The 16,560-nt window shown below is 39.5% G+C and overlaps 1 protein-coding gene across 1 annotated transcript in view; it reads left to right on the forward strand.

The window, feature by feature from the left end:
* ZYG11A (zyg-11 family member A, cell cycle regulator) overlaps window positions 1–16,560 on the forward strand; it is a 137,956-nt gene that overhangs the window by 63,713 nt on the left and 57,683 nt on the right. Inside the window, exons 3-4 of the mRNA XM_007945960.1 lie at window positions 2,497–3,248; window positions 10,961–11,101. Of these exons, the coding sequence (XP_007944151.1) occupies window positions 2,497–3,248; window positions 10,961–11,101 (893 nt within the window). The remainder of the gene's footprint in view (window positions 1–2,496; window positions 3,249–10,960; window positions 11,102–16,560) is intronic.

Genomic DNA, 16,560 nt, shown 5'->3' on the forward strand with positions numbered 1-16,560 from the left:
TTGTTTTTGATGAGTTTGATGATGATATGTCTTGGTGATTTTCTTTTGGGGTCTATCTTGTTTGGGGTTCATTGGACTTCCTGAATGGATGTATTCTCATCTTTCATCCTATCAGGGAAGTTCTCCTCCAACAAATCTTGGACATTTTTCTCGGTAGTTTTATTTTTCTCGTCCTATTCAGGAATTCCAATGACATGTAGGTTATTCCTTTTCATGGTATCCCACATGAACCTTAGGCTTTCTTCATTTTGTTTTGATCTTTTTTCTGATTGATTCCTTTCCAAAGAAGTATTCAGGTGTTTGTCTTAAATCTCATTAATTTTGTCTTCCTTTGCGTCAGTTGTACTCCTTTACCCTTTCAATGTGTTATCTAATTCTGCATTTCTATCTGTAGATTTAGAATCATTTCTAATTTTTCATTTATTTTGTCATTTTGTTCTTGTATTTTCTTCCAAAATTCTTCTAAGGTTTTGTCTGTGTTTTCCTCAGTCTCTTTCTCAATCCTTTGAAGATACTTAAATATAATTCTTCTGAATTCCTTATTAGGAAGTTCCAATGCTGCTTATTTCTCAGGGATGTTGTCTGGGTCTGTATTCTGCTCCCTTGTTTCTACCACTTTATCCTGCTTCTTTGTGTGGACAGTGATGGTCTTTTGTCTCCGAGACATCAGGGATTAATGATCTTAATCAGTTGTATTAAGATCACTGTTAACTGTTTGTGAACAGAAGCCAAGGGTCAGTCAGGCTTTTCTTTGGTGGTTTTTTATCGTTGGTCCATGGTGGAGAAGGAAGTGTTGGCTTTCACTCAGTAAGTGAAGGTGCAGGAGGTGTGGGGGTAGTTGTGTCGTATGGGGTCTGTTGCTGTCTTCCATTCAGTTAGACAAAAAAAAAATAACAATTTAATAACCAATAAAAAAAGTAAAAGCAAATGGACGAAATACACTGTGTAATCCCAGAGGAACCAAAAAAAAAAAAAAAGAAAAGAATTAAAAAAAAAAACAAAAACACAGTATCTTGGGAGAAGGCAATAAGAGGAAAAAGGTAGAGAAGGAGAATAATGAAGAAAAAAATGGGAAAAATGCAAAAAGAAAAACAAGAAACAGGGTTACCCACAAGAAAGAAAGAAAGAAAAAATTCCAAACAGGAACAAGGGAAAAACAAAAAGTCGAAAACTAGATCCTGGGAGAGGAAGAATAAAGAATAATAGCAAAAAGGACAAAAGTAATAATGATAATAGTAGTTTTAAAACAGACAAAAACAATCTAAAAAACAGAAAAGAAGAGAAAAATAAAATCAGGGCAGGGCACCAAGCTCCCTCTGAGGACATAGACTGGGATGGAATTCCTGCCGGCCCAGAAGGTGGGTGGAAGTGAGGGATTGGTTGCACCTCCATTCACCAAGAGGGTGTGGGTTATAAGAGTAACAAGGAGAACATCGTGCCTTTCCAGTTATTTGAGTCCAGAATGTCTTTGGGTTTCCCTGCAAGTAGAGCCTGTTCTTAAGTCCCGGGAATCTGGGGGAATGCTGTCTCTTTAAATATCCAAAATGGTCAAGCCGCTTGTAGACATTCAAAATGGCTGCTCCTTCCGGACAGGCAAAAGTCCGCAGCTCAGCCCCCCTTACTGTTCATTGCTTCCCCTTTTATTTCCCAGTCACCAGAGCAGTCCTCCATGCAGTCCCTGGCTAGCAGGGCTGATTTTTAGCTTAATTCTTAGGTCCTGCCACCGTAACATCCAAGCTGTCTGTGCCATCAGGATCGCTGCTAGACTGCAGCTATGTATGTCTCCTTTTTTGGTGTTTTCATGCAAATTCATCTGCTAGTTGGAGTTTAGTCCACTTCTATATCCTTCCCTTCAAGGCTCAGGGGTCCAGGATTGTCTTCTGTGTCCGGGTTAATTGGTTCCCCTTTTCTTTGTTGACAAGGATCTGTGCAGTCTTTCTGCCTATTCTGCCTACCAACCGGAACTCCCTTTGCAGGTTTTACTGTACAACATTCTCATTTTACAGTAAAGAAAATGAGACTCAGAGAGATTAAGTGACATATCAAAGACCATCTACTAATTTGATTAAAATAATCATTAATTAATTGTAGGTGTTAGTTGCATATTCTATATCCTGTACTTATTTACCTATCTTATTTTGTTAAATCCTTTCTGTGAACAAGGTTATTGTGGATACAAGTACAGGCTCTGGAGTCAAATACTCTTTGTTTTGACTCCTGATTCTGCCACATATGTTGATGTTGGGCAAGTTACCTCTCTGAACTTGTTTCCTCAGCTGTATAATAGGAATAGTGTAATTTCATAGGATTATTGTGAAGATTAAATGAGATAATCTGTGTGAAGTATTTAGAACAATGCCTGTCACAGAGTTAAGCAGTAAATGTTGTAATAATTATCGTTACAGCAATTGTTGTAGTTCATTAGCCACATTGTATCCTGGAAAGGCATGAGATATAATTGTCATTCATTTTAAACTGGTTCTGGTTTTCTTATAGGCAAGCTGACTGATAGAACAGCAAGCATTTTCCAAGGCAACCAAATCCAGCTGAAGCTGACCAATATACAGAAAGCTAAACTTTCTACAGCTGCATTCATAAAAGCCTTCTGCCATCACAAACTCATTGAACTGGATGCTACTGCAGTTCATGCAGACCTTCCAGTCCCAGACATCATAAGTGGACTCTGCAGCAATAGCTGGATCCAGCAAAACCTTCGCTGTCTCCTGTTGGACTCTACAAGCATCCCTGGAGATTCAAGAAAACTGTTCTTTGATCAGCTCACTGGTCTTCGCATTTTAAGTGTTTCCAATGTTTGTTTTCATAGTGAAGACCTGGCTGATGTTTCTCAGTTACCAAAACTGGAGAGCTTGGATATATCCAATACCCTGGTCACCAATATCTCTGCACTCCTTGCCTGTAAGGATCGACTCAAATCTCTCACCATGCACTATTTAAAATGCCTGACCATGACCAAACCACAGATCCTTGCAGTCATAAGAGAACTTAAATGTCTGCTTCATCTTGATATTTCTGATCACAAGCAACTCAAATCTGACCTAGCTTTTCATCTGCTACAGCAAAAGAATATCCTGCCTAATATTGTGTCACTGGATATTTCTGGGGGCAGTTGCATCACTGATGGAGCTGTAGAACTGTTTATTCAACAGCGGCCTGCAGTGCAGTTTGTGGGATTATTGGCTACGGATGCTGGTTATTCTGACTTCTTTACTACAAAGCAAGGCTTGACGGTTTGTTCCTATTTCAAATACATTTTGTTTCATTTCTTTAGAACATTATTAAACTCTCTTGCTGTGTGCCAGAACCTGTCCTAGGTGTTAGAGTTGCAAAATCACATAAGCAATCCTTAAGGAACATTACAGTAATTACTATGTGCCTACTATGTGATAGATCATGGAAGTATTACCTTAACACACAGTGCCTGCCTCTGTGTCTTATAGTCTATCTTGATAATGATAACTATGGCCATGTATACATTACCTAATATGTGCCAGATGCCATGCTGTACACATTTATTTTTTCTACTTTAATCCTTTTATTTTATTAATGAGGAAATAGAAGCCCAGGGAAGTTAAGGTACTTACTTACCCACAATCATGAAAGTAATTATTAAATGGTAGAATTGGGATTTATATCCAAGTCTTTGTGGTTCTAAGACTTGTACTCTTCACCTCTGTTAAGGGTTAAATATAATTAATACCATAGGTTGTCAGTATGACTAACACCATTTTTGGCCAACATATAAACTAAAAGCAATTTTACAAAGAGCCTTAAGAAGAAGGTTTCAAACATTTCTGGAATAACTTTATAGATTCTTACGGTGTTACTTTTAAAAGCAACGCATATTTAAATATATAGTTTGATGGTCTTTCTTTTTTTAAATGTTTTCTACCTCAATTGTACATTAGAATCACTTTGAAACCTTTAAATATACAAATGCTGAGTCCCGTCCTTCAGAGCTTCTGATTTGATTGGTCTGGAACTGGCCTGTGCATCTGGATTTTTTAAATTCCCACCAAACTCACTGCCATTGAGTCAGTCCCAACCCATAGCAGTCCCTCCTTGGGTTTCTGAGGCAGTATCATCTACAGAATTAGATTGCCCAATCTTCCGAGGAGTGGCTGGGGGATTGAACCGCCAGCCTTCTGGTTAGCAGTCAAATGCCTTAGGCACTATGCCACCAGAGCTCCCTTTAAATTCCCAGCTAATTGAAATAGGCAATCATAGTTGAGAACTACTATTTAAGGGTTTTGTTATTGTCATTGTTGTTTTAAATAATTGCTCCTTATATATTTCTCTTTAGGGTAACAGAGTAAAGTGATTTGCAGAGTAATTAGTTGTGTTCCCATTTTATTCTATTGAAGATAACGTTTGTTATTTTTAATTTCCTTGTAATTTTCTGGACTCTTTAGTGAAGGTAGAAGCTATCAATTACATCATTAGGCTTGAAACAGAGACATAATCAGAACTTTTTGATTTAATATGCATAGTAGACAAATGTTTACCAAGAATTATTTGCCAGGCTTGTTTCAGATTAATAATATTTAATGTCACAATTGTCAAAAGACTACAGAGATATAAAAAGTAGCACATATACTCTTGGTATATACAGAAATAGGGCACAGGTGCCGAATTAAGCGTGGGGTTTGTGTACTATCAAAGAAGAGACACAAAAAGAAAGTTGTTGTTGTTGTTGTTATGTGCCGTCGAGTCGGCCCTGACTCATAGCGACCCTTCCTTGGGTTTCCGAGGCAGTATCACTACGGAAGTAGGATTGCTCAACCTTCCTTCCAAGGAGTGGCTGGTGGGTTTGAACTGCCAGCCTCCTGGTTAGCAGTCAAGCGCCTTAGGCACTATGCTACCAGAACTCCTTAAAGAAAGTGGTAAGTTTTATTTCAGTAAAATTAACGAATATACATGTAAGTTTAGGTCACTTTGAACATTTAAAATTATGAATTACATATGATGTTGGATATTATGGGAATGGAGCAGAAAGACCATAATCTAACCAGTGCTAAGAGCCTCAGAAATATCTTAATCCATCCTTATATGGAGTGTAGGGAAAGATAAGTTTAAAAGGTATGTTTGGGGGAACGTTTTATTTTAATATAAGGATACATATCTTGCCCACCACTGTCAATTTGTCTTATTGTAGTGGCTCACATGTTCCTGTGATTCTGGAAGCTATGCCACCAGCATTTAAAATACTACCAGGTTCACCCATATTATTGTTGTTAGGTGCCATTGAGTCATCACCAACTCATAACGACCTTATGTGCACAGCAGAACGAAACACTTCCCAGTCCCACACCAGCTCCATGATCCCTGCTGTACTTGAACCCATCACCACAGCCACTGTGTCAATCCATCTCGTTGAGTGCCTTCCCCTCTTGTGTCAACCCTCCACCTTACCAAGCATGACATCCTTCCCCAAGGCATGGTCCCTTCTGACAACATGATCAAAGTAGGTGAGATGAAGTCTGGCCATTCTCACTTCCAAGGAGCATTCCACCTGTACTTCCTCCAGGACAGATTTGTTAATTCTTTTAGCAGTCCATGGTACTTCCTGCATTTTCCGCCAGCACCACAACTCAAAAGCATCAACTCTTCTTTGGTCTTCCTTATTCATTGTCCAGCTATCACATGCATGTGAAGTGATTGAAAATACCATAGCTGTGTCAGGCGCACCTTAGTCCTCAAGGAGATATCTTTGCTCTTTAGCACTTGAAAGAGGTCCCTTGTAGCTCATTTGCCCAGTGGTATACGTTGGCACAGCACTGAGGCTGTGCCACTGGTGTTTCAAATGCCGCCAGCAGGGTTGCACCTGGTGCACAGGTTTCAACACAGCTTACAGACCGAGACAGACTAGGAAGAAGGAAGAGGCCATCCACTTCTCAAGGAATTGGCCAGGGAAAACCTTATGAATAGCAGAGAAACACTGTATGACACATTACTGGACAACTTTATGAATAGCCTGGAAACATTGTCCAACACAGTGCAGGAAGACGAGCCACTTGGGTCAGAAGGCACTCAAAATAGGACTGGGAAAGAGCTACCTTCTCATACTAGATCCAGCCTTAATGATATGGATAAATTAAATCTTTCAGGACCTCCATGTGCTGATGTGGTATGATTCAAATTGAATCGTGCAAACATTAAAACATTCAAAGCTGCAAACATCCATTAATAATCGGAACATGGAATGTACAAAATATGAATCTAGGAAACTTGGAAGTTGTCAAAAATGAAATGGAACACATAAAGCTTGATATCCTAGGCATTGTTGTTATTTGCCGTTGAGTCAGCCCTGACTCATAGCGACCCCTCCTTGGGTTTCCGAGGCATTATCACTCGGAAGTAGATTGCCCAACCTTCCTTCCGAGGAGTGGCTGGTGGGTTTGAACCGCCAGCCTTCTGGTTATTAGTGAGCTGAAATGGGCTGGTTTTGGCCATTTTGAATCAGACCACCACATGTCTACTATGCTGGGAATAACAAATTGAAGAGGAAGGCGTGGCATTCATCATCACAAAGGATGTTTCAAGATGTGTCCTGAAGTATAATGCTGTCCGTGATAGGATAATATCCATACTCCTACAAGGAAGACCCATTAATAATGTTATTACTCAAATTTACACACCAACATGCAATTAAGATGTATCAGTTATCACTGGTGATTGGAATGCAAAAGTTGGAAACAAAGAAGAATCACTGGTAGTTGGAAAATTTGGCCTTGGTGACAGAAATAATGCGGGAGATCACATGTTAGAATTTTGTAAGACCAATGACTTATTCATTACAAATACCTTTTTTCAACAACACAAAAGGCAGCTATACATGTGGACTTTGCCAGATGGAGTACACAGGCATCAGATTGACTACATCTGTGGCAAGAGGCGATGGAAAAGCCCAACATCTTCAGCTATAACAAGGCCAGGAGCTGATTATAGAACAATCAACTGCTCATACACAAGCTCAACTTGAAGTTGAAGACAATTAAAACTAGTCCACAAGAGCCTACATATGACCTTGAATATATACCTCCTGATTTTAGAGACCATCTAAAGAATAGATTTGATGCATTGAGTACTAATGACTGAAAACCAAAAGAGTTGTGGGATGACATCAAGAGCATCATCTATGAAGAAAGCAAGAGGTCATTAAAAATATGAGAAAGAAAGAAAAGACCAAAATGGATGTCAGAAGAGACTCTGGAATTTGCCCTTGACCAAAGAGTAGCTAAAGCAAATGGAAGAACTGACAAGATAAAAGAGCTGAACAGAAGATTTCAAAAAGCATCTCAAGAAGATAAAGCCAATCACTATAATGAAATGTGCAAAGACCTGGAGTTAGAAAACCAAAGGGGAAGAACATGCTCAGCATTTCTCAAGCTGAAAGAACTGAGGAAAAATATAAGCCTCGAGTTGCAATATTGAAAGATTCTATGCGCAAAATACTGAATGATGCAGGAAACGTCAAAAGAAGATGGGAGGAATACAGAGTCACTATACCAAAAAGAACTCGTCAGTCTTATCCATTTTAGGAGGTGGCATATGTTCAAGAACCAGTGGTATTGAAGTTGAAGAAGTCTAAGCTGCACTGAAGGGAGTGGTGAAGAACACGGCTCCAGGAATTGATGGAATACCCATTGAGATGTTTCAACAAACAGATGTTGCACTGGAGGCATTCACTTGGCCATGCCAAGAGATTTGGAAAACAGCTACCTGGCCAACTGACTGGAAGAGATCCATATTTGTACCCATTCCAAAGAAAGGTGATCCCACAGAATGTGGAAATTATTGTACAATAACATTAATATCACATACAAGTAAAACTTGCTGAAGATAATTCAGAATGGTTGCAGCAGTATATTGACAGATAACTTCCTGAAGTACAAGCTGGATTCAGAAAAGGACGTGAAATGAGGGGGTATCATTTCTGATATTATATGGATCTTGGCTCAAAGCAAAGAATACCAGAAAGATGTTTACTTATGGTTTATTGACTATGCCAAAGCGTTTGATTGTGTGGATCATAACAAATTGTGGATAACATTGAGAAGAATGGGAATTCCAGAACACTTAATTGTACTCATGAGGAACCTGTTCATAGACCAGGAGGCTGTTGTTCGAACAGAACAAGGGGACACTTCATGGTTTAAAATCAAGAAGGGAGTGTGTCAGGGTTGTGTCCTTTCACCATACTTACTCAGTCTGTATGCTAAGCAAATAATCTGAGAAGCTGGACTATATGAAGAAGAGTGTGGCATCAAGATTGGAGGAAGACTCATTAACAACCTGCGATATGCTGATGACACAACTCTGCTTGCTAAAGGTGAGGATGACTTGAAGCACTTACTGATGAAGATTGAAGACTACAGTCTGCAGTATGGATTACCTCTCAATATAAAGAAAACAAAAATCCTCATAACTGGACCACTGAGCAGCATCACAATAAATGGAGAAAAGATTTAAGTTGTCAGAGACCTCACGTTGCTTGGTTCTACCATCGACACCAATGGAAGCAGCAGTCAAGACATCAGACAACATATAGCACCGGGCAAATCGGCTGCCAAGGACCTCTTTCAAGTGCTGAAGAACAAAGATATCTCCTTGAGGACTAAGGTGCGCCTGACACAAGCCATGGTGTTTTCCATTGCCTCATATGGATGTGAGAGCTGGAGAATAAATAAGGAAGACCGAAGAAGAGTCGATACTTTTGAGCTGTGGTGTTGGCGAAGAATGCTGAAAGTATTGTAGACTGCTAAAAAAACCTAATAAATCTGTCCTGGAGGAAGTACAGCTGGAATGCTCCTTGTAAGCGAGAATGGCTTCGTCTCAGCTACTTTGGTCATGTTATTGGAAGGGACCATTTCCTGGAGAAGGATTTCATGCTTGGTAAGGTGGATGGTTGACGACAGACGGCCAGGCACTCAATGAGATGGATTGACACAGTGGCTGTGGCGATAGGCTCAAGTATAGCAGGGATTGTGGAGTTGGCACAGGACCACAAGGTGTTTCTTTCTGCTGTGCGTAGGGTCTCTGTGAGTCAGAGATGACTCGATGGCACCTAACAACAACAACAGTGTAGTTTAATTGGCATTAATCTTAAGAGTAAAGTTGAATATCTTTTCATATGTCTATGGGCCATTTTTACTCTGTGTGTGTGTGTTTTAATCTGCTCTTGTCATTTTCCATTTTTCTGTAGTGTATTTGGTCTTTTTCTTTATTCTGTTTTTTAAAGTTTCTTACAGCCAGTAAATTATGTTTTTTTCTTGTGATACAGATTGTAAATTTTTTTTTTCAAAAAAGTACCTTTTTAAGTTGTTTATTAAGGCATAGGTTATTTATGGTAACATTCACCATTTTCAAGTATATAGTTTTGACAAATGTAACAGTCAAGCAACCATCACCAAAATAAACATGAAGAGAGCATTTTTATCACCCCTCAAAAATTTTTAGTGCCCATTTGTAATCAGTTCCTTCCCTCCTCTCCAAGCCCTTGAAACTGCTGATCTGATTTTTATCCACATTGTTTTGCTTTTTCAAAATGTCATATAGATAGAATATTATGTTAAGCTGCCTTTTGTACCTGGCTTCTTCCATTTACTATAATTTTTTTGAGGTTAAACTGTATTGTTCTATGTACCATTTGTTCTTTTCCTCTTTTTTTTTTTTTTTTAATTACTGAGTAATGTTATATTGTATGTGTGACTGTGCCACAATTTGGTTTATCTACTCACTAGTTGGACCTCCCCCCCCCCTCAGTTTTTGGTGATTACAAATAATAATATTACAAACATTTGTGTATAGGTCTTTGGAGACTTCCGGGTTTTTGTTTTTTTTGGTAAATATCTAGGAGGGAATTGTTGGGTTACATAAAACCAAAGAAAAAACAAACTCACTGCCATCAAATCGATTCCAACTCTTAGCAGCCCCCTTTGGGTTTCTGAGGTGGTAAATCTTTACAGAAGTAGATTGCCCCATCTTCCTTCTGCAGAGTGGCTGGTGGGTATGACCCACCAAACTTCTGGTTAGCAGTCAAATGCTAATGTACTATACTATAAATTCCTTTGGGTTATATAGTAACTACATTTAACTTTATAAGAAATTGCCAATCTGTTTTCTAAGGTAGCTGTACCATTTTACATTCCCCATTCTTCTGAATTTTGGGTGTGTGGTGGTATCTCATTGTTTTAATTTGCATTTCACTGACAAAGATAATTGAGCATCATTTCATGTGCTCATTTGCCATTTTGTGGTGAAGGGTCTATTCAGGTCTTTCTCCCATTTTTTTTTCCCCATTGGGTTAACTTGAGTTTTAAGAATTTGCTTTATATTCCTGATACAACTCCTTTATTTGATGTATGTGCTTTGCTGTTATTTTCTCTTAGTCATTGACTTTTTTAAGTTTCTTAAATGTCTTTAAAAGAACAGGGGTTTTAAATTTTGATAAAGTTCAGTGCATCAGTTTTTCACTTTATATTTTATTTTTGTTTCAAGAAATCTTTGTCCAGGTTTTTATCCTCCCCCTGCCATCATTTTAAATTTTTATGTATGTGCATTCTCCTCTTTTTTATTGATTAAATTAGATAGTAGTTTTCTCTTTTTCCATCAGAAAACCAGAGTTTTGATTTACTAATGTGATCTGCTTTTTTTGCCTATCATTTTAGCTTTTCTCTTGACTTACTTTGTTGTTCTTTAGCTTTTTGATTCTGGTTAAAGTTCTTTCATTAGTCTTAACTTAATCACTGTGTACTACCTTAAGCAACGCATCACCTCTCTGGACGTATCTGTAAAATTGAAGTTGGTGGGAGTATTTACCTATTAGAAACATGATTAAATTAAAGGAGCTTTGTAAAGCAGTTGACACATTTAATAAGTACCTGTTATTGTTTTTAATACTTGAGGACCCAAAAATCCAAGTAACATCTCTGTTTTTCAGGTTGCTGGAGGAGCCAATATGAGTCAGATTTCAGAGGCACTGGGCAGATACAGGAATAGGTCATGTTTTATGAAGGAAGCCCTCTACAGGCTGTTCACAGAGACGTTTTCAGTGCAGATAACCATGCCTGCTATTTTAAAGGTAACTGCACCTCAGAAAGGAGATCTGGTGAGACAGTTGTTGAGACATTTGGCTGCTAATCAAAGGGTCAGTAGTTTGAATCCATCAGCCACTCTGTAGGAGAAATATGATGCAGTTTGCATTTATAGCTTTAGAACCCATATTCAGCAGCCCTGCTCTGTCTTAAAGGGTCACTATGAGTCAGAATCAACTTGGTGGCAGTGGGTTTTGTTTTTTTGGTACCTCAGGGAAGCACTTTTATTATTACTTCTTACTTTGGTTTAATTAAAAGTATTCAGCAAACATATTGCTTATAATAACTTATATGCCATATTTTATAGTGAAGCCATGTACCCTCATAGAAAGAAAACAATATTAGACTTAACTATCAGAACCTTTAAGCATCTGAATCTATATGGAATCAATTTGGGTCTTTAAGTTTTTAGAATTTGGCATGAGAGAAGAGATTGTAGGATCATTGCATTATTTTGTCTAAAATATTTGTTAGGTGCTATTGACCATATATGACAGAGTAGAACTGCCCCAAAGTTTTCTAGGGTGAAACCTTTACGAGAGCAGATTGCTAGGTATTTCTTTTACCGAGTTGCTAGGTGGGTTTGAACCACCGGGCTTTCTGTTAGCAGCCAAGATGCTTAACCATTGTGCCACCAGGGTGTCTTTTGCCTAAAATAAGACTTGTTAATTTACTAACATGAATTCACTTTGTCCTAAAAGTTGTTTCGTTTTTTTATTTATTCATTTCAACACTCTTAAAAGCCCAACATTTTAAAACATCTGAGAGAAAATAGCAACACTGTCCCCAAAAGGAATAGAACAAAACCTCAAAAATTAGGGTACCCAGATCAACCATTTAAAGCACTTTGTGAATAAAGTAAAGTTACCAATATTGATAAAGCTGAATTTTGGTTTAGGGAAGGTTGAGTTCATTTTAAATATAAAAGAAATACTAAGTATTTTTGGAAAGAAAACTACAATTATTTAAAATTAAATGAAACATGAAAATAAAGGGCTTAGATGTATAGCAGGAGCTCTGGTGGCATAGTGCCTAAGGCACTTGACTGCTAACCAGAAGGCTGGTGGTTCAAACCCACCAGCCACTCCTCGGAAGGAATGTTGGGCAATCTACTTCCTCTCAAAACCCAAGGAGGGGTCACTATGAGTCGGGTCCAACTTGATGGCAAATAACAACAACAACAACAGGTGTATAGTAGCGCTAATAAGGGACAAGGTTGTGCTGACTTCTTGACTACAGCCATCTACCCAGAGGGAGCGAGTAGTTGGACCTATGGGCTTGGTACCATGGTCAAAGGTGACATCAAGCTCAGTTGGCATAACATACTACACAAAAACATTATTCTACATCCTACTTGTGAGTAGCAGCTGAGATCTTAAAACCTTGCAAATGGCCATCTAGATACAATGACAGGTCTTTCCTTATCCAGTGCAAAGGAAAATTCAGAAAACCAAAGATGCATGGAAACAGTTAGTCCAGGGGACTAGTAGACCATGCGATCCTCAACCTATATGAGACCAGAAGACCTAGATGATGTCCGACTACCACTGTCAGCTACCTAGAAGGGTGTCAGTGTAGGAGATTCTGCATAGAGTGGGAGAACAATGTGGAACAAAGTCCAAAATCAGGTTTGCTAGTCTGATAGAGCCTGGTAAGACCCCTGAGATTATGGCCCCTAGCTACCCTTCAGGCCTGGAATTGAACTCACTCCTGTGGCTTCCAGCCAAATAATTATAGGCATAAGGGCTAAACATTTTCATCAGATAATTACATTAGTTGGAGCGATCAATCATGGGAGAGCAGAAGGGCAGTGTTTGCACAGGGAAACAGCTTGGGAAGTGGGAGTACATGGAAGGGAAGGACACAGGAAAGTGGTAACTACAGGGAGGAAGTGGGAAGAAAGCTGTTATATTATGAGGAATTGCAGTCAGTGTCATGAGACAAAATGTGTATGAACTGCTGTATAGAAAAGAAATTTGCTCTGTAAACTTTTACCCAAATAACATTAAAGTTAAAAAAATAATTAAGGGCTTAAGAAAGTGAACCCTATATTATTTATAATCTTTGCAGTTCTTTAAACATATGGCTGTTTCTGTAGCATCAAAAATTAATTATATAAAAGCAATGCTGTGTAAAGAAGGAACTGTGGACCTTTGTTTCTTATATGTAATTAAGAAATTGAGTCAGATGTTCTCAAAGTCCTTTTCATATCTAAGAGTCTGAAAATTGTATTTCTTTTGGTTTCTGCATCTCTGAATTGCAGATGATGGCAATCCCATGAAACCCATGGATTAGTTTAGCAATATTGAAATAAGTCATCTTCTGTGGCAGAATTACATTCCAGGTCTGTACCTAGGCTTCATGAGAAGTTCATAAAGCTTTGAAATGAGGGGTCTGGTCTCTTAAAATTATGGTCATACAAGTATCAGTAGACTACTTTCTGAGATGGGAAGGGGTAATTATCCTTGTTAGATAAAGGAAATGGATCACAGTGTCCTTGAATGTTAGAGAAGGTAAGGTCTCACAGTTTTATGTATGATCTTATATGCTCATGTTATACTTGTTTTCTAGGTCTTCCATAGTCTGGCTTTAAAGTGCCTTTCTAATGTCTTAGCATTTTTCATATTCCTACCTTTCTATGTATAGATTAAGCTCAGCCTTTTATTGGCCTTATTTTTTTTCCTTTTTACATTTTTCTTTCCTAGGAATTCCCTGTCACTTCTACTTCCTTCTGAGATCCTGCCTAAATGTGCTTTCTGAATGAAGTCTTTTGATCCCATACCAGAAACAATTGCTCATTCTATAACTACCATGTTGTCGTTAGGTGCCAGCGAGTTGGCTCCAACTCATACTGACACTGTGTACAACAGAACTAAACACTGCCTGGTCCTGTACCAGCCTCAAAGTCCTTGCTATGCCAGAGCCCATCATTGCAGCCACTGAATGAATCCATCTTGTTGAGGGTCCTCCCCTTTTTCACTGACCCTCTACTTTCCCAAGCATGATATCCTTCTCCAGGGAATGGTCCCTTCTGATAACATGACCACAGTACAGGAGACGAAGCCTGGCCATTTTCACTTCCAAGGAGCATTCTGGCTGCACTTCTTCCAGGACAGATCTTTTCATTTTTCTAGCAGTCCATGGTACATGGTATTTTCAGTATTCATTGCCAACACCACAACTCGGAAGAATCAACTCTTCCTTAGTCTTCCTTGCTCAAGTCCAGCTCTCACGTGCGTATGAGCAATTGAAAATATGTGCCTTGTATTAGGTGCACCTTATGGAAGGAAGGTTGGGCAATGTACTTCAGTAGTGATATCACCTCGGAAACCCAAGGAGGAGTCGCTGTGAGTCGGGTCCAACTCCACGGCACATAACAACAACAAAAAACGAGTCTTCAAAGAGACATCTTTGCTCTTCAGCACTTTAAAGATGTCTTTTTCAGCAGATTTTCCTAGTGATTTCTTTTTCTTTTTTTGGCGTTTCCCAGTCTGACTCTGCCCAAGCCTCATGTCTTTTTTTTTTTTTTTTTTTTTTAATTGTGATTTGGGTGAAAATTTACAGAGCAAATTCACTTTCCATACAGCAGTTCACATATACTCTGACATTGACCACAATTTACCCCAATGCAATAGCACCCCCCCACTTCCTCCTGATAGTTCCCTCTTCCCTGTGTCCATCCCTCCATGCACTCCTGCCCCCTGAGCTATCTCCATGTGCATAAACAGCCCTTTTTTCTCCCATGATTGTTCTCTCTGTTCTGGTTACCTAGTGCCTCTCTGACAGGAAATATACCACAAGTGGGATGGCCTTAACAAACAGTTTATTCTTACAATTTGGAGGCTTTAAGTCCAAGTTCAAAGTGCCAGGCTCTAGGGGCTTGGTGAAAGCCCCTCAACCCTGGGGTCCAGCTCTGCCTCCTGCTCCCGGCCCACTGGAGCTTAGAGGTATTTCTTGACTCAGACTCTTTGAGAACATCTAACTCAGCTGGCTGCTGAGGCTGAGAAGCCCCAAGGTTGACAAGTAAAAAGGCACAGTCCCTATGTCACCAAACCACGCGGCAGGCCATTAACTTAAGTCCATTGTAAGTTCCGAGGTCGGCAGAGCATAGCAGGCTACTGAGCAACGACACAGCTACATGCAGGGTCCAAGCGTGCCATAGGCTAGAGACCATTCTCAAAGCTTCTCCTTATATACAGGAAGCAGACCACATACCCAAAGGCAGCTACTCAGTTTCTCATAGTAGATTGCACCATGGAGTTGATTACCAGTCTCATCATGGGGAATATTACATAGAGCTGCCCAGCCACTCAACCAGGCCTAGCCAATTTGACACACAAGCATAACCATCACACTCTCCACGGAGGGTGTCTTCCTCAGGTAAATGTTCAGCTCATATGCCTGTCTTTAATTTGGCTGGATGCCATAGGTATGGGTTCAATTCCAGACCTGAAGGGCAGCTAAGGGCCATAATCTCAGTGTTTCACCAGGCTCTATCAGAGCAGCAAACCTGGTGCCCCCCTCCCTTTTTTTTTTCCCCAAATGATTTTGAGTTTTGTTCCACATTGTTCTCCCTCTCTATCAAGGATCTCCTACATAGATCCCCTTCCAAGTGGTTGACAGTGGTAACCAGGCCCCATCTAGTTCTTCAGGTCTCATAGACTGTGGATCACATGATGTACCAGTCGCTAGTACTAGTTGTTTCCATGAATCTTTGGTTTTTTTCATTCTTCTTTGCTCTGGATGAGGAGAGACCCATCGTTGCATCTAGGTGGCTGCTTGAAAGCTTTTCAGATCGCAGTTGCTACTCACCAAAGTAGGAGGTCAAACGAACTTTTGTGTAGTATGTTATGCCAATTGAGCTTGATGTCCCCTGAGACTATGGTCCCAAACACACCGGTTCAACTTGGTCCTTCTAGGTAGCTGGCTGTGACCAAGAAGTAACTATAACCTTGTCCCTTGTCAACTCTACTATACACATGGGAATTCTTACAGATCATAAAACACACTTACAGGACCATTGTCTGCCAACCCTATACATGGTCTTGGGCACACTCCCCACTTCATAGAGATAAGATAGCTAATAGTTCGGCCTGTGCACCCATATATTCACCCATATACCCATGTTTGCCTTCACCGACAACGCAGTACTGTATGTGCAACAGGGTTCATCTTTGTTGTCTATACCTCCCATGTATCTCTCTATATCTTTTTCTTCCTCAATGCCATCATGATAATCACTCACATTTGGTACATAGTACTGCGATGAACATGGGTGTGCACATGTCTGGTTTTTCTTTTTTTTTTAAATTGTCATTTGGGTGAAAATTTACAGAGCAAATACACTTTCCATACAGCAGTCCACATACACTTTGTCTCATGACATTGACCACAATTTACCACAATGCAACATCTCCCCTCCTACTTCCTTCAAATAATTACCTCT

This window comes from Orycteropus afer, unplaced genomic scaffold (assembly GCF_000298275.1).
Source record: "Orycteropus afer afer isolate SDZICR_OR568_19922 unplaced genomic scaffold, OryAfe1.0 scaffold00145, whole genome shotgun sequence".
NCBI lineage: Eukaryota > Metazoa > Chordata > Mammalia > Tubulidentata > Orycteropodidae > Orycteropus > Orycteropus afer.